This window comes from Branchiostoma belcheri, unplaced genomic scaffold, assembly GCF_001625305.1.
Source record: "Branchiostoma belcheri isolate BF01 breed outbred unplaced genomic scaffold, Haploidv18h27 scaffold7, whole genome shotgun sequence".
NCBI classification, from domain to species: domain Eukaryota; kingdom Metazoa; phylum Chordata; class Leptocardii; order Amphioxiformes; family Branchiostomatidae; genus Branchiostoma; species Branchiostoma belcheri.
In genome coordinates, this window is record NW_017804353.1 from 4763783 (window position 1) to 4782048 (window position 18266).

General features: G+C 43.0%; 3 protein-coding genes and 2 pseudogenes across 3 annotated transcripts; 1 reads left to right on the forward strand and 4 right to left on the reverse strand.

Moving 5' to 3' along the window:
• Positions 1-856: 856 nt before the first annotated feature.
• Positions 857-2615, forward strand: LOC109484756 (zinc transporter ZIP3-like). Its single transcript, XM_019788126.1, has 2 exons — positions 857-1235; positions 2036-2615. The coding sequence occupies exons 1-2, from the start codon at positions 857-859 to the stop codon at positions 2596-2598; spliced, it is 942 nt and encodes a 313-aa protein (XP_019643685.1). The 3' UTR covers positions 2599-2615.
• A 253-nt stretch (positions 2616-2868) lies between these two features.
• On the reverse strand, positions 2869-4702 carry LOC109484758 (histamine N-methyltransferase-like). The gene is made up of 5 exons (XM_019788127.1): positions 4654-4702; positions 4068-4247; positions 3790-3890; positions 3427-3640; positions 2869-3303 (listed from the first exon to the last, which is right to left on the reverse strand). The coding sequence occupies exons 1-5, from the start codon at positions 4658-4660 to the stop codon at positions 2948-2950; spliced, it is 858 nt and encodes a 285-aa protein (XP_019643686.1). The 5' UTR covers positions 4661-4702; the 3' UTR covers positions 2869-2947.
• A 619-nt stretch (positions 4703-5321) lies between these two features.
• On the reverse strand, positions 5322-7017 carry LOC109484391 (histamine N-methyltransferase-like). Its single transcript, XM_019787640.1, has 5 exons — positions 7011-7017; positions 6370-6456; positions 6117-6217; positions 5809-6022; positions 5322-5677 (listed from the first exon to the last, which is right to left on the reverse strand). The coding sequence occupies exons 1-5, from the start codon at positions 7015-7017 to the stop codon at positions 5322-5324; spliced, it is 765 nt and encodes a 254-aa protein (XP_019643199.1).
• Positions 7018-7604: 587 nt separating this feature from the next.
• LOC109484757 lies at positions 7605-9881 on the reverse strand (annotated as a pseudogene).
• Positions 9882-12331: 2450 nt separating this feature from the next.
• The window catches only part of LOC109484755, a 38464-nt pseudogene continuing 32529 nt past the window's right edge, over positions 12332-18266 (reverse strand).

Genomic DNA, 18266 nt, shown 5'->3' on the forward strand with positions numbered 1-18266 from the left:
TGTTTTATTTTACAATTTGTTTGTGTCTATGTGTTTGTGTGTGTGTGTGTCTATGTGTGAGTTGTGTTTGTAAATATGTATGTAAACTGCAAACACAAAAGAATATGCGTACCTTATAACTTGTGATTTTGACACTTTTTAATATCTATCAAAGTCACTATAGCACCTACAGCTTTCTTTAATTGTGGGAACTTGGAAATAAGAGAATGTCCTTTCAAAAAAATATTGATTGCTAGCATACTGAGTGTAGGGGAGGCAGATTATGTTCGGTTTGTAACAGCTGGTGGCACAAGAGGAAGTCGAGCACTCTTCACCACCACTTTACAGTGTACCTGTGGTCGCAGCAGTACGTGGGCAGGCTGAAGTTAGGACATTGTTTGGTGGTTTTCATTTTTACAGCCCCAAACATGTGTTAGAAATCACAGAAACTTTGGAACAGTCGATCTCTCAGACCATAAACGACACACAAACCAGACACGTTTGATTTTAGGTGATAAGTTTTGATTGCAATATTTCTGTGTGGCCAAGGAGGATTAAATGAGCATTTAAACCTCTTTGGTATGAGTAGGTTTTATTCAAAGGCCACCCCGGAATTGCTAGGTCCTGACATTATTTCCGACTTGCAGATTTGAGCTGCGTCGATATACGCGTGTGTATTTGTGCCTCATGAGAATATTTTAAGGGAATACTTTGAGGGAAAGTACTTCAACCTTAGGGAATGGGTTTCCATATGGTTGCGCGCAGGTTTGCTAGCGTTTGTGTTGAGTGATGTGGAACAGGTTTGCTGTAGGCGTCCCCTTTGAAAAGCTTTCAGACCGGATTTTTGAGATCTGGGACACACACACAGAGTCTAAAAATGGACCCAACCGGAGCGAAACTTGTCAGCCTTACCGCTGTTCTTGTGGGCAAGCTTGTTTTTAACTTGCTTCCTTTAAAATGTATGCCTCGTCGGTCCTCAAGTGGAGACTCTGAACCCACCGGACACCCCGGTCGGACAGTGACTTTCCTCAACTGTTTCGCGGGAGGCGTTTTTCTGGGGACGTGTTTCTTGGGACTCCTGCCCGCCGTGAGGAAGAAGATGTCGTTACTCCTGGAGGCGCGGAACTTCAACCCGGACTACCCCGTGGCGGAGTGCGTGTCGGTCATGGGCCTGCTGCTGTCCATCCTGGTGGAACAGGTCGTCATGACGTGGCGCGCCTACGGACAGTCCACGGTCTTCGAGCTGAGTTTTCACGGTACGGAACCTCTCCTTTAGCCTGGTGTCCAGTCAAAACAATTTTACTATCGTTTCTGTATTATCTGTCTCCAGGCTCCTGTCTCAGTAGCGTACGGACAGTCCACGGTCTTCGAGCTGAGTTTTCACGGTACGGAACCTAATCTCCAAGCAGATCATACGGTGGCAAGGCATTATCCAGAGGAGTGTCCATTAGCAATGGCCAATGGATACTGTCTGGCTAATGGATACTGCCTGGCCAATTTGATACTGTCTTTTGCGCCCACCGAAAGATCTGCTTGGAAATTACGGAACCTCTTTTTTAGCCTGTTGTCCAACTAAAGCTATTTTAGCTGTCGAATGTCTCTATTTTATCTGTATTGTTAGCTAAAATACATTGTAGTTATGGACACCAGGCTACCTGTCCTAACCTTGTTGAAAGCTTTGAACTAAAATGCCGATTTTAAGCAATATGTAGACTTCGGTTTGTAGCAACTTGTACTCGGGAGTGGAAATTTTAACCGAGTTTCTGTAGATTAATATGTTTGTGAATTGGATAGCCATAGCCTGAGAGCTTTTAGTATACATTTTACTAGTAGCTGTTGTAACACCAGAAGACATGAGGTTGACTGATGCATGCGACGCGTCAGCTCACAACCACTGGGCCAAAAGGTCCAGGACCCATTGGGCTGGGCAGTTGGTCACGCTTATACCTCGCTGTAACACTGTTTTGATTCCCTTGCATATCATTCATTTTTATGCAATCACGAATAGCATTCCCTAGTCAATTAATTATTTGGGCCTCTCTTCCTCAAATTTAAGGTCATGGCCACTCTACGGAGGAACAATGTATCCTCGCCAACCCTGGGAACAAGTCACCCTCGTCCCCACTGCAGATCCAGCGCCACAGGCCAGACGGCGAGTCGTTCAGTGTCAGACCGTACGCGCTCCTTCTGGGCCTGTCCGTGCATTCCGTGTTCGAAGGCCTGGCCATAGGACTGCAGGACAACGTCACTCTCGTCCTGAAGATCTTTGCCGGGATAGAAATTCACGAATGCCTGGTGGCGTTCGCGTTAGGAGTGAACCTCGTCAAACACGGCATGGCGACGAAAACAGTCATCAAAGTAGCGATCCTGTTCTCCACCATGATTCCACTGGGTATCGTACTCGGGATGGGTGTTCAGAGCATCAAGAGCTTCGGGGGTGAAGTGTTGGCTGTAGTTCTGCAAGGATTCGCTGGGGGGACCTTTTTGTACGTCACCTTCCTGGAGGTTCTCGGTCAAGAATTCAACACCAGAGACCGCAAAGTTGCGAAAGTCTTCTTTGTAGCCACGGGGTTTCTACTGATATCAGTTTTGACGTATTTCTTGAAGAACAATATTTGACTCTATTTACACCAAATGTTCATGATACAAATAATAAATGTAGGTCAATATCGTCAAGTCAAGACCCCATCACCCCAATCCTACTTGCTTAAAGCACATCGTCACTGACCCATTATGATAAAGACAACACAAGAACACATTTTACTTGTATCATTGTATGAAGCGATCAATTTTATATCCTTGAATAATAATAAGATTTGTCCGAAATATTTTGTTCACAAGACTATACAACAAATTTGGGTTCAACAAATGAGGTTACCCTTTATGGATGACGTATTACTAGTATTAAGGTTTCTAACAACTAATGCAAATGAGGTGCTGAATTAAAAATCACATGTTACTCATCTTCTTAGCCACTTTTGAAAGCAATGATGATTTCATTGATTGATTGGAGGAGAGTCCTGCCATCAATCACCGAACAGTTACGCCGAATATGTTCCTGAACCACTGATTTGATTTGTGGTTCATTGGACACATCAGGCGTTTGAGTGAGGAAGTCAAGAAGCAGCGATCCTGTCTCTGAGTCTTCCTTGAGACACTCGGTGACGTTGATGTGGCTTTCGTCCTCTGAAGTGACGTAACTGATGGCCATGGCGTCAAGACACTGTTTGACGTCACCAGAATGACGAAGTCTCGTGTTCAAAGGGTCATCTTGGATGAATGTCTCCCTCATCGTTTTCCACATGTTCCCCCAACCACTTTTATCTGTGAATGTGTAACACGATATGTTGAAAACAGCACTGGCAGCAGATGTGACAAAGGAAACGGAAACAACATTTTGAGGTTTATTCAGTATCAAGAACCGCTTCAGTGCCCATCTCAACTCACCTGACTGCATGGCAATGAACAAGCAGCCACCGTCTGCCAGCTGTTCCCATGTGTTCCGCAAGGTGGCGTGAAGGTCTTCTACATGGTACAGAACGTGTATCGCATGGATCAGGTGGAACGTGGTGTCTTCCTTTGTTGTGAAGTACTCTTCTGCTGTCTGCTGGCGCCAGTCAAACTCCACAGCGCCGAGGCTCGCGTCCTCACGTACCAGTGACTGTGGAAGACAATCATTATATCCATACCAATATACTATAGGTCTTTCTCGTCGACAATTGTTTCACTTTCAATTGTCTAGCAATGTGTATGGTAGAGAAACTGGTGAAGAAGCATGAAATAAGCATTATTTCTACAAGTGATTCCCACCTTGTATCGGCCGATCATTTCTTCCGACGGCTCCACAACCCTGCTGTACACATTGTTGTGGCGCTGTAGAAGCCTCTTTAATATGACGCTGTCAATCTCCCCTGGAAAAGTATAGATTCTTGTGTATATATATATATATATTGTTTGTTTAATAATGTTTATGTGTATACTTTAAAGGCACAGTGACTATAGATATCCAACTACTGGCAGGTAATGACTAGTATCTGTTGTGACTGGTTTGACACTGCCACTGTGAAGGTGAACATATGGTGTCTCACCTGATCCACTCCCTATCCCCAGCACACGCACTCCTGACTCACACGGGATAGTGTCTGGAACATTTGATCCGTAGAACTGGAAGTAGTTCTCCAGGTTAACCTCCTTCGCAGCTCTATAAGTTCTAAAGCTTGCAACATACCGCTCTGGAGAGAGATGCAGCTTTCCGATCTTTAGCCAACCTGTCGGATACACCCGAAAATTATTTCATCAGGTTGGTAGAACACATTGGGATTTGCTTATACGCAATCAGAGATTCGGGTGAGAGTTAGTACTCCAGTCAGAAGCAATGCAGAAGGTGTCTGGTAGATATCGAAACGAGAGCAACGTAGGAATAATCCCTGGTTGTGTATAAGAAAATCCAAATATCCTGTCGGATACAATTCTGGGTTATACTCGTCGTACAAAGATTGTCAATTTCTTACGCCCAAACATTGGGTATCATGGCGTGTAAAAATGTTGATCGCACGATTAGCATTCTCGTGACGTAACTTCATTATTTCGTACGTAGTCACAGTTGTACAGTGTGTGGGCAGTGAGTCTATAGTGACCGCCGAATGCATCTAAACGCTTATAAAATGTCCATACCTGCCATGGCGGTGCACTTTTGTCGCAGTTCCCTGAACTTTGCCCGTCCTGCACTTTAACCTCCTTGATCATGACTTTGGCTTCTAGCCAACACAGAGAAGGAGAAGGTGTTGATCACGCCCCTCATTTGCAAACAGCTGGCAATGACCTGGATTTGTTCAATCCACAGAGCAAATGATTTACTAACGATGTGCTGATGCTATGATAACCACAACAGCAGATTGAACGTTTCAAAGCCTTGAGGCGTTTCGAGCTGACTTTATAATAATTGGTACGTTGTCACCAAAGTACACATGTACTTGTACTAAGTAACAGGTGCCAGACATAATACATGTAGAGGTTATCGAAGGTACGAGGATGTCATCGATGTTTCAATGGTTCAAAATGCTTAGGGTTACGGGTTCACCATGATTTAGCCACTTCAAACCAGTTCAGACTGCCTATTGCAATGTTGTCAAGTAACTCACCTATCTGTATCATCCAAGATCTAAAACACGCCTTTGAACAGAATATTCTACATATTTTGTTCACAATTTTTGTAAGTACATGTACTACATATCAAACTAGAGTTTAGCAAATGAAGTTAACCTTTATTGATGGTGTATTGTTTCTCGTTGATAAATTACAAATGAGGTAATGGATTGCATAATCTCTTGTTACTCCCCTTCTTAGACACTTTTGAAAGCAATAATGATTTCATTGATTGATTGGAGGAGAGCCCTGCCATCAATGACCGAACAGTTACGTCGAATATGTTCCAGAACCTCTGATTTGATTTCTGGTTTATTGGACACGTCAGGTGTTTGAGTGAGGAAGTCGAGAAGCAGCGACCCTGTCTCTGAGTCTTCCTTGAGACACTCGGTGACGTTGATGTGGCTTTCTTCCTCTGAAGTGACGTAACTGATGGCCATGGCGTCAAGACACTGTTTGACGTCACCGGAACGACAAAATGGCGTTTTCAAATGGTCACCTTGGACAAACGTCTCGCTCAGCTTGTGCCCCAGTTTCCCCCAACCACTTTTATCTGTGAATATGCAACGGAAAGTATGACAAAGAGCACTAGCTACTTTTTTTGTGAAACGGAAACAAACATTTTTGAGGTTTGTTCAGTATCAAGTACTGCTTGCGCTTCAGGCCCATCTCATCCCAACTCACCTGACTGCATGGCAACAAACAAGCAGCCACCGTCTGCTAGCTGTTCCCACATGTTCCGCAAGGTTGCGTGCAGGTCTTCCACATAGTACAGAACGTGTATCGCATGGATCAGGTGGAACTTGGTGTCTTCCTCTGTCGTGAAGTACTCCTCTACTGTCTGCTGGCGCCAGTCAAACTTCACAGCGCCGAGGCTCGCGTCTTCACGGACCAGTGACTGTGGAATATTATTATTGGCATTTATTACAGCAATTACTATGTCAGAGAAACATGTTAAAGGGTCATCGTACATCTGTACAAGTGATTCCCACCTTGTATCGGCCGATCATGTCTTCCGACGGCTCCACAACCCTGCTGTACACACTGTTGTGGCGCTGTAGAAGCTTCTTTAATATGACGCTGTCAATCTCCCCTGGAAAAGCATAGATTCTTGTACATGTGTATTTTGTGTTTTTGTTGATTTTTAAATACTTTATACACACTACAGAACTACAGATAATGATCAATATCTGTTGTGGCTGGTTTGATACTGACGTCACCGCGAAAGTTAACATGGCGTCTCACCTGACCCACTCCCTATCCCCAGCACACGCACGGCGGCGCCCGGCTCACACAGGACAGTGTCTGGAACATTACATTTGATCCGTAGAACTGGTTGTAATTGTCCAGGCTAACTTCCATCGCGGCCTTATAGGCTCTGAAGCTTGCCGTGTACCGCTCTGGAGAGAGGGGCAACTTTCCGAACTTTAGCAACCCTGTCGGAATACACCTCACTTTAGGGTTCAGTCATATTCGTCCTACTAAGATTATTAACATTTTAGGGCCAAACAATAATTGACATCGTGTAAACATGTTGAGCACGTGATCGTTGTACGATCGCAACATGTACAAGGTGTATGTAGTTTTGGATGTAGCCGTTCATGTGTCGTACAACATTCAACTATTTTATCAGGGAAAGGGCTGTCTTATCCTTGTCGGGGACGGCTCTGTCACAGCCTGCTTGAAAAGCCGGCATCGAGCACTGGTATGACGGCAGCATCATATGTAACGTTATCAAGTTTGCAACGCATTCTTCTAGATTGTTTCACTATTTCTTAAAGGCCGTAGCTACAGTTGTGCAGTATGAGGGCGCTGAATCTAGCACTCCTACCCATTAAACGTGTACCACTGAATACATCTGTGATATTTTCAGAAAATGTCCATACCTGCCATGGCGGTGCACCTTTGTCCTGCACTTTAACCTCATTGACTTTGGCTTCTAGCCAACACAGAGGAGGGAAGGTGTTGATCACGCCCGATTTATAAACAGCTGGCAATGACTTGGATTTCTTCAATAGGACGAGCAAATGATTTACTAATAATGTGCTGACGTTAATGTTGTTGATAATCGCAATACTGTACTAGAGTAAACGTTACTGAAAAATAATGACGTTTCCCGGTACGTTCCCACCTAAGTACGTATACTTGGGCTTGTACTATGTAACAGCTGCCCGATAACATAGAGATGATGTCATCGAAGGTACGAGGACAAAAGTAGGGATGTTCTTTAATGGTTCAAAATTTCAACGGTTACAAGCTCACTCTGCAATTAGCCCCTTCAAACCTGTTCTAATTATGTTTACCCAGTTCTAATTATGTTTACATAAGTTTCTTCCCCTTCTTCTCCAAACCATAAGGTCAATGACCTGACCGAGACTGTCTGTTACCATGGTAACTAGTGTTGGGTTACATCATGTTTACAGCAAGAGGGATTTAGACTCCTGTCTCATTATATATATGAATGTGTTAGACTTAGAGTAAGAATTAACAGAGAAGACCATATGCGAAGGTAAACATTATGCATTTGCTTTGCAAACGTTACCTTTCTAGTTGCCTACTTGAATTGTTGTCAAATAATCTACACATATGATATGTAACAATGAATATATCATCAAAGATTTAAGAACACACCTTTGCACAGAATTTGCTACATATTTTGCATATTTTTGTAAGCGCTGTACAATTAACTAGAGTCCGGCGATCTCATACCTTCGTGGCCAGTGGCGTATCATTGAGGTCTCTCCTTACTAATGCAAATATGGTGCTGATTTGCAGAAATTACATGTTACTGTCATTCGTCACTCTTGAATGCAACGATGGTTTCATCGATTGCTTGGAGGAGAGTCTTATAATCAATCACAGAGCAATTACGTCGAATATGGTCCAGAACCATTGATTTTGATTTCTGGTACATTGGACACGTCAGGCGTTTTAGTGAGGAAGTCAAGAAGCAGCGATCCCGTCTCTGAGTCTTCCTTCAGACACTCGGTGACGTTGATGTTGACTTCATTCTCCGATGTGACGTAACTGACGGCCATTGCGTCAAGCCACTGTTTGACGTCACTGGAATGACAAAGTGACGTCTTCAAACGGTCACCTTGGACGAATGTGTCAGTCAGTTTGCGCTGTAGGTTCCCCATATTACTTTTATCTGTGAATATGTAACAGGAAGTTTTGAGTTAAAACTTAAGATCCAACACAAAAAAGTTCCATCACCAAGAGCTTTCGACCTGTCACTCTGGTCTTCCTCAGTAGACTGACCCAGTGAGGCTTGTCACGTGGCTTCTTTGAAGACTATTTCCTGAGAGAGGTGAAAGAGGCTATCTACATCAGGGCCCATCACCCGTCTCTGAACCGCGACGGGGACCTACATCCTCTATCAGATACCTTTGACCCAGTGTTGACGTCACACTTCAAAGAAGCCATTTGACAAGCCTCACTGGGTCAGTCTACTGAGGAAGACCAGAGTGACTGGTCAAAAGCTCTAGGTGAGAGAACTGTTTTGTGTTGGATCTTAAGTTTTTAACTCTAAACATGTAACTACCAATTGCAACATGAACTTTCATGATAATGTAACAAGTTAGTACTTTTGATGTTAATTTTCACGGCCATTTGGCCTTTTCTAGTAATCTGAAAGAATAAAATGAGGCAGCTAGGGAATGAAGTTATGTATATCTCCTAGTGAAAAATAGCACCAGGAGCAGGGATGGGTATCGTTACCGGTGTTATAGAAAGGAAAACATTTTTTGTGGTTTTTATGCAGTATCAAGAACCGCTAAAATCACCTGACAGCATGGCAATAAACATGCAGCCACCGTCTGCCAGCTGTTCCCACATGTTCCGCAAGGTGGCGTGCAGGTCTTCCACATGGTACAGAACCTGTATCGCATGGATCAGGTGGAACTTGGTGTCTTCTTTCGTCGTGAAGTACTCTTCTGCTGTCTGCTGGCGCCAGTCAAACTTCACAGCGCCGAGGCTCGCGTCTTCACGGACCAGTGACTGTGGAATATACTAGTAATCATTACATTTCAATCCATACCATCATACCATATACGTCTTTCATTTATTTCATTTGTCTAGCAATGTGTATGGCAGAGAAGCTGGTGAGGAAGCATGAAATAAGCGTGCATCTGTACAGGTGATTCCCACCTTGTATCGCCCGATCATTTCTTCCGACGGCTCCACAACCCTGCTGTACACACTGTTGTGGCGTTGTAGCAGCTTCTTCAGCATGACGCTGTCCATCTCCCCTGAAAGGGCATACAGGTTTTTCTGTATTGTCTATTTTCATGATTGTCAAAACCAGTGATCACCGTGAAGGCCAACATGGCGTCTCACCTGATCCACTCCCTATCCCCAGCACACGCACGGCGGCTCCCGGCTCACACAGGACAGTGTTCGGAACATTTGGTCCAAAGAAGCGGTAGTAGTTGTCCATGCTAACCTCAATCGCAGCTCTCCAGGCTCTGAAGCATGCGAAATACCGCTCTGGAGAGAGCTTCAACTGCCCGATCTTTAGCAAACCTGTCGGATACAATCCAGGGTCCGGTCATATTCTTCGTACAAATTAGATTGTCAACTTCTTAGGGCCAAACATCGTGCCGATGATCATGGCTTGTAAACATATCTCTCGCACGATTACTTTATTATTTCGTATTTACAGTTGTGCAGTGTGGGCAGTGAGTCTATTGACCGCTGAATGCATCTAAATGTTCATAAAAATGTCCCTACCTGCCATGGCGGTGCACTTTTGTCGCAGTTCCCCGAACTTTGCCCGTCCTACACTTTAACCTCATTGATCATGACTTTGGCTTCTAGCCAACATAGAGAAGGGGAAGGTGTTGATCACGCCCCTCATTTGTAGACAGTTGGCAGTGACTTGGATTTGTTCAATCCGCTAAGTAAATTATTTACTCACGACGTGCTGACGTCAATAATGATCACAACAGTAGATTGAACTTGTTTCAAAGTCCTGAGACGTTTAGAGTTGACTTAATAACAGTCGGCACGTTTTCACTTGTAATAATGAATATAAGGTTCGAAATGTGCGAGGGCGGAAAGAAGAAACGATTCTATGGTTGAAATATGGCAAGGGTAACGAGCTTCTAATGGTTTAGCCAAATCAAATTATGTATTGGATATCGTAGTTATAACTGTATAATGTGTGGGTTATGAGTCTACTGACTGTTAAAACTGCCTAATACATCTGCTAAATATAAATGAAATGTTCATACAATAAAATGCCATTACATGGGTATGGTGGTGAACTTGGCTGGCACTTCGCTAGCACTTGTTTAGAAGTTCGATGTGCTTTTTTACTCTATTTTCACAAGTAACATAGTGTAAACATTCAAATTTAAGTTTAAGGTCAAATTTAAGTTTAAGGTCAAGTATAAGGTCAAATGAATAATCCATCTTTTCATACTATTGTCATATTCCTAATTCCACTTGTAAATTTTAAACTCATCAGTGTTTGTTGCCACACGAGTTGGTTTAAATGTATGTATCTAAGTAGCTAGATGATTAAAATAATTTGGGGGTAATTTTTGTGCTAATGATTCCTATCTGAATCTATGGAACATAGGAGTCAGACAATGAAGAACAGACGCACTGAGATTCAAAACACTATAATGCGTTTATTCATATACTTCACACAGAAGGTTAGAAGGAACAGATGGCGTAAGGTAACAAGCCATACTGGAGATTACGTGACACTTTTTTTCCATCGTGTAAAAATGTTCAAACCAGCTGCAACGGGCTTATTCATCATTCAGCCATGCAAGAACAACACAACACTTACAAGTCGAGATAGAGGAGTTGAAATATATTTCACCAATCACAACAACATGTATATTGTAGGGCCCTCAAAGTCAGGTACTACGTAGAACATTTTTTCACCATCCCTTCTCTCATCATAAGTGCTCTTTTGATATAGGCTATCTATTCTCGCTAATCTGAGGAAATTTGGCATTATCAATAGTATAATTATAGCTTCGTAAGGAATATAGTATATTGCATCAGAGTCTAAAAGAAGTTATTTGACCGATTTGGCCTCCTGTATCAAGAGAATGCGACGTCAAAATCGGCGCCATTTTGAAAAAAAAAGATTTTGAATTCTTTGGAAAAGGTCAGCAAGTCTTTTGAAGTCCTAGTTACTGTTTTTGTGGCAATTGAAAAATAGAAAACCGTCTGAATGTTTCTGCAAGTGAATATGTAAATTAGAATGGATTCCAGTTTTCGTAATGATACATACAATCATCAATTGTAATTAACATTTTTTTCGTCGTTGTTGTTGTTGATTTCCAAACTCCGCCGCTTTTTTTAAATCCATGTCTGGGAATCCAGGTTAGCTGCACGCATGCGCTCTCACCCTTCATCTCCCGACACGTCATCAATATGGCGCCACATCTCGTGACGTCATCATTCTGCGTGCTCTTGCCTGTACCATCCTTGAAATGCTTTCTACAAAAAACACTTCATACGGAACCAATTTTTTTTCTAACGTAACAGCGCCCGATTTTACGATAGCAGGGAAATCACAGTAGCATGTTGCAATAAGTTTTTTTTCCGCTTTACACACGTCAAGATACTGAATATCTACATACGGTAGACCTGCAAAATAGATCTACTCAAGCAGAGTCGGAAAAGCGCTGAGGTACATACAAGTAACAATCGTCTTGCGTACGCTGTTTGTCTAGAGTGAGCCTTTCTAGAAAAGTCAATATATTCAATATTGTTCCATATTGCACTACTGTGTTACTTTCACATGCCTTTTGCTACATATACTGTATATTGTAGTGGAATCACACATGACATCGTGGGGAGTGTTTCTGGTTAATCAGGTTAGTTATCAAGGACAAGTTACACCTATTAACTTGAGTAATACTCTCTTAAACCACGTGTTGTATGATCAGGGCGTGCCCATCCTTTGGTACATTTCATCGAGGCTGAAATTAAGGGTCTATAAGGATTCGTAATAGAAAAATCTGTTGGGTGGTGAACAAGCAACTATTGAGGGTGTTTTGTTTTACATTTTAAAGCCATTTTAAGGATTGTCGTCGTAGCCAGGTTGAAGTTTGTTTCAGGATTTGAATCAATGGAAAATTGTACAACAAAGCTAAGAATTGTGTAATTACTTCTCTTGGCCATATACGTAGTTGCTTTCATGAAAACTGTGGCCCCACAAATTGCGTCTGGCCTTTCCGTAATGATTAAAGTTGTGGACTTAGGAACAGAGGAGATGGTTTCAAGTTCCGTAGGTCCATAACAAACAACCATGTCTTTGCTCTGTCCAGAGGAGAATCTTAATATCCTGTAGAACAGATTTCCCAGCAATGTAACTTTGGAGCTATACAAAAATGAAATCCACGTGTACCTCCCCACGATAGGTCATGTCTAACATAGCGCAGAGTAGAAACTGATACAAACGCAACCCGAAAGGTCACAAAGACATCAAATTCGTCAACATTATCTATTGGCACCCTGTTCATACATACCTATACATCATACATCCTTCTTACCAGAACCGTTACTCTTTTTTTTGATTGCACTCACATTCAGTTGAATGTTTAACACGATAGTTGCCTTCTTTCGTACATTCGCTTGGATTCAGACATGCCATTTGTTTTCTCAGTTCGCGGATTTCGGAGGATCCCCTCGGCATGCACATTGGTCGTTTTGCTAAAGTCTGTACAAAACACTACTATACATATAATATAGTAGGGCCGACGGGAGCATTTCATGCTTATAGCTTTGTTACTGTCTTCAACGATATACAACAAGGTTCGACGGTACAAGTTTCAGTCACGTTCAAGGTCAAAATGAACACACAGTTAGTTACGAGACTCGGCAATACCTAGAGTGTATATGTCCCCTACTCTAGTCACGGCACGGGTTAGTTCCCTTCTTTACAAGCTGCGGCTGAGTTCCTTCCCTCTGGTATGATTACTGACATACCAGGGGAAGTCTTCTCAGAAACAGACCCTTTATATCCTTTCTACCAATCTGAAGTAGTTAATGTCTTTACACTCATTTTCCATCATATATAGTGCATCAATAAATACTCTGTGCAGCATTTGCCCGTTATATCACACTATCTTCAACCTATTGTGATAATAATTTCCTCATTTTTGTTCCATTTTGGGTTAGTCATAGTCATACCACGCTATCGTTACTAATTATTACCCGTCCCAGTCTAACAGACCTTACAGTCTACATCACAACTCTTCCCTTGGGATATCATCTACGTTATTTATACTCTACACACTGCAGATCAGACTGGGTACGGTGACTTACACAAAGCCAGAGGACAGCAATGACAATTTTTCACCATCTTCCATTCCTTTTGCCTGTCGTTAAACGATTGTCTTGCGTTTCACGTAGCCCCTCGCCTATCGAGCGGAACATCGGTGTGTTGTCGTGAGAATACTTAGGTCAGTGCTCCTGAGGTGAACATCAACATTGTACACTCACTGTAGGACGGGAACGCTTCTCTACACATCAAGAGAGACAGACACTGTACAGTCCTTCTTCCTAGTACAACCAATCTCTGATATCAACGAGTATCACAGGTTTCGGACAATCTCTGAACTTCATCTGTATGTGAAACCTAAATGAGTGTCACTACTTAATCCATGTACTACAAATCAAGTGAAATTCCGGTACGGTTTTTCACAAGTGATAAGAAATAAGAAGTCCCTCTGATGCCATGTTGACTCTTGGCTTGAGAGGTCATTGTCCTTTGACTACGACGTAAAGTTTGAAAAAGTATTTTTCACACAGACGCAGTTCAGGGATAACACAGAATGAATCTGATCCCCGACGAACAAAACTGTAAACTTCTGTCGCTCTTCTCCGATTCTTTAAAAGTCTTTTTGCGTGCCGTGAGATTCCGTGCGGTTGATGAGTTGTTGTTCTTGTCCTGTTGTCCTCTAGTTTTGGAAGTCAGCCGGCCTCATCTTGAGACTGACGGTGCGGAGCGAGAGTTTGTCCTTCCACTGCAGCCATATGATACCGTCCCACTCCTTGTAGCTGCAGCTGTGGTGGTAGACGCCGTTGAGGTGCGCGTCGTAGCAGTTGTTGTACCACCAGCCCGACTGCCATCGCTTGGCGCAATTCCACTGCCGCGTGGCCTTGTCGTTGTTCTTGTCGAACGTTGAGAAATACATGTTGTTGTGATTGGAATAGACCGGGCGCGCATTCGTCAGGGCGTCCCCTGCATTCCCGGAGTATGCCCCTAGGTGGAGCCGGTACTTGTGCTCCTCATCCTCCACCGTGAAGTTGTTGTACTGCGCCCAGACGGAGTTGCCCTCCCAGTCGGACAGGTCCACCCGCAGGATGTAGTGGCCCTGGCTGGTCAGCATGTGGATGTTGTCGTTGCCCAGCCAGTAGTCGCCGTCGATGTTGCCGAAGCCGTGCTGGTACTCTGTCCAGTTGCGGTAGAAGGTGACTGCGCCGTCCACACGCCTCTGGAAGACGGTCCAGCCCCCTCCCGCCGTCGTCATGTCACAGTACACCAGGATGGCCTTGGGCGCGGCCTTGCGGAGTGATGTAGTACACCCCGCTGGTCTGGGTCCAGTTCTTGTAAATCTCGGCACAGTCGCGGTAGGCTAGAGAAGAGTATCGAGGGAGGAAAAACAGATTCAAACAGCAAAACATCGGAAATTGTTCGATGCCATTCCCAGATGACACAGCATGAAAGCACAGTAGTTAGTTCTACCCTTGTAGCATGTGGCCTTTTAGCGTTGTATCTTCGGTGATGTCATCAGCTAAAAGGTCAAAGTGCTCTAGGGTAGAGGCTATTACCAAGGTCAAGGCGGAAGACAATTGAAGTGCCCCAATTTAAACCTCTGGTCTTTGTGTTGTGTACAATTGCACTTCTTGCCTTTTCATTTTTGCAAAGACAGAATTTTTTGTTCATCATATGGCATAATTTTTACTCAAGATTTCCAGTTTATTCATGCCTATGAAAGAACTTCAAATATCTTCTTCACCTTGGGTATGCTTAGTCTGTGCCAATCATTTGCATGCATTAATATCAATATCAATAATACATCTATTAAGGCGTCGTTCATAACATGCGTGGGTGTATGGCAGCAATTTGTTCGGCTGGAACTGGCGAATTGAAACGCCAAGCAGAACTATGAGGTTTCCTTGCTTTGCTTTGTTTTTCTCATGTGTGACAAACCTTGTCTTACCACGCATTGTACTGTTGTGGGTTTGATATCGCTTTACCTGCGTACAGTCCAACAGACTAAGAGAAACTGGAAATAAATAAATAGAGATAAATAAATAGATAAATGAATAAGTAAATAGATTAATAGATAGATAAATAAATGAATAAATAAATAGCTCAATAGATTAAAAAAATAAATAAAAAACGGATAGATAAATAAATTATGGAATTAACCAATGTCATCACTACAATGACTGGCCAGTTGATAAAGAAAGTAATAGATAAGTAAGGATATGCGTCCTGATGTCACTTGGCCAGCGGACATTCCCAGCAAAGTGTAATAATGGCAGAGACACTTTGCTATACTATACTATACTATACTAGCTACTGATTATACCTTCAAACTCCACATGGTATCTGTATCATCAACTATAGGTACAACGAACACATTCCAACATGGAGTGTTCGTGCACTTCCAGACGTCGACGTATTTTGGTCCAATTTTTGCGGTAGAGGTTTTATACATCTTCGAACAAAAAGATCTTTCTCTGAGTGAAGAGAGTACATCATGCCATAGTAGTAGGGTCTGAGTCATAGTCATAAGTATACCACCAAAACGTCTACTGTTTAAAATTACTACAACACTACACGTATATTTTGTTGTGGATGCCTGTTCTGATGTCTTTGTTGCGGAGGTGTGTAATAGTAACTGCATAGATGTTACAATCAATGTGTACAATTACTTGCGAGCGCAGATATTCACAACCACAGTATCTGTATCTGTATACCCCAAGGCTCAACAACTGCAGCTGTGTTGTTACCCCCATCGCATATTTACCCTAGTCACAAATCAAGCTTGGCTTGCTTGCAGGAGGTCGGCTTGTGTCCAGATAATCACGCTGTAGCAAAATCGAAGCTTCTGTCATGCGACATCGATTGCATGCATCGACCTCCGGGCTGGGAGTGGAATGGTACTGCGATTTTCAGCGGACTTGCAGAGGAACCCATGCGGCTCCCGCCCCGTCTGGCGAGCTACGGACCCCAGATAACTTTGTTTACAAAACTCTTATACCCAGAAAGGAAGAAAAGTGGAACAATTTTAACGTTAAACATGTGTGTTTTACTAGAGACAAAAACATAGTTCTTATGGAAGGATTTTTGTTTTACTTACTGGAATTTTCTTTATATCCTTTAGTTCCAGAATGAGGAAAAAAACGTTAAACGTGTGTTTTTACTAGACAAGAACACTTCTAATGAAAGGGTTTTTGTTTTTCTTACTTTTATATCCTTGTTGACAAAGGAAATGTCCCTCAATACGGCTACTTTACCGCTAGTGTTCCTCCGCATGTCTGGTGAGAATCGCAGTAACAGTGGAATGCTGACATCTAGTGCGCGCATGTCGTATGAAGTGCAGTTTGGACTCACGGAACCTCCACACGTGCCACGGTCACAGGATGTACATCGGCACGCCGGCAGAGGTTAAGTAATTTTTGTCTTACAGGACTCACTTGTTTCGCAGTTGGCCCCCGCGTAGCCGCTCAGACACACGCAGCTGTAGGAGTTGACGCCGTCGATGCAGGTCCCGTTGTTCTCACAAGGGTTGGGCAGACAGTCGTCAGAATCTGTGGAACAGGGCACAAGGTCATAGTCACATGTTTACAAGTAAACAACTCCCTACCCTGGATTTCAGCACACAACGTATGACATGATGTTCTGAATCTCACAAGGGGTGGACAGACAGTCGTCCGAATCTGTGTTTTGATACAGGGTACAGGGTCAGATCACAAGTAAACAGCTGTCTACTACACCTGCGCCGAAACGTTGGTCAACGTTGCCTCAGAATTTTGTTTCTTGCATATCTTATCCGACACAACATTTGAAAAGTATACCGGATTTCACCCATAATTTTGCAAATATGACCTTAAACGAGACGTTATGCCGAAGTGTTATGCACAATTCATTACGAATTTTGAGCAGGCGGAGTACTAGTTTGTTCTGCTGACGTCCTTCTCTACCCTCGATTTGAGCATACAACGCATGGCATGATGGGATATTTCGGAGACAAACAAGATGGCGGATAGAAAGCAACACAGGTGGTTATAGCTTCTTCTTCCAACATTTGTTTCATGTTTATGTAATGTGTATTTGGAAATTAATCTATTACATCACCATAAACTCAAGTTGTAGCAACTGGGTTACAGCTCGCTCAACAATTGCTAGAATCATGAAATATTGAAAGAGGAGGAAAATCCTTATAAACACGGGGTAATAAAACATGAAAAGAATGACCATCAATATTGGCAATAAGCCAGGTTAAATGAGAGATAATCTATCAATACAGCCCAATACTTTCGGTTTATCGGGTAAATCGATGGGACACTGCGGCGCCCTGTGAAGATGTGACCGAGAGTTAACCCCGGAGTGGCCGGTGGCTAATGATCGGGGTCTTCCACCAAGAGCAGAATGCTCCAGGATTGTGATTTTGACAAGATGAATCATGTTGGTCCATGGTCAACAACTGCGAGTTATTCCCGTACAAGTTGCATTGTTTGGGACATTTAGCTTGAACCGTGACTTGAGCAGGTCCTCTTTCCACTAGAAGGTGATGATTGAGCAATCGTACAGAGACTAAAATTGATTTCATCTTTTGAAATTTCTGTAAAAGTATGCCTTCAAGACCACAAAGCACAGAAAACGTTTAAACAGATTCGGTTGGTCGCTCAGGGCGCGGTTGCAGCATGTACGTGAACGTTTAACGTCAGATGCTCCTCTGCATATCGGCATCAGCAATGACTCATCCACCAAGGTCACCAACCAATACAGATGCTCTCAGGTACCGATGAATCACGGAGATATGAGACATCGGAAATCGATTCCGAGTTCCCCAAACCGAGCCATCTATTTTCTGATGGTCATAAGGCAGACCCCATCCCATGTTATCGAATTTCTTTATTGTTAAACCTGGAAG

Coding starts and splice junctions, on each gene's coding strand:
- LOC109484756 (XM_019788126.1), top strand. CDS start 857: ATGGACCCAACCGGAGCGAAACTTGTCAGCCTTACCGCTGTTCTTGTG. Junction 1,236..2,035: donor CTTCGAGCTGAGTTTTCACG/GTACGGAACCTC, acceptor CTCAAATTTAAG/GTCATGGCCACTCTACGGAG.
- LOC109484391 (XM_019787640.1), bottom strand. Junction 6,023..6,116: donor ACATGATCGGCCGATACAAG/GTGGGAATCACT, acceptor AATATTCCACAG/TCACTGGTCCGTGAAGACGC. Junction 5,678..5,808: donor GTTTGTTGCCATGCAGTCAG/GTGAGTTGGGAT, acceptor GCATATTCACAG/ATAAAAGTGGTTGGGGGAAA.
- LOC109484758 (XM_019788127.1), bottom strand. Junction 3,891..4,067: donor GGGGATAGGGAGTGGATCAG/GTGAGACACCAT, acceptor ATACTTTTCCAG/GGGAGATTGACAGCGTCATA. Junction 3,641..3,789: donor AAATGATCGGCCGATACAAG/GTGGGAATCACT, acceptor TGTCTTCCACAG/TCACTGGTACGTGAGGACGC.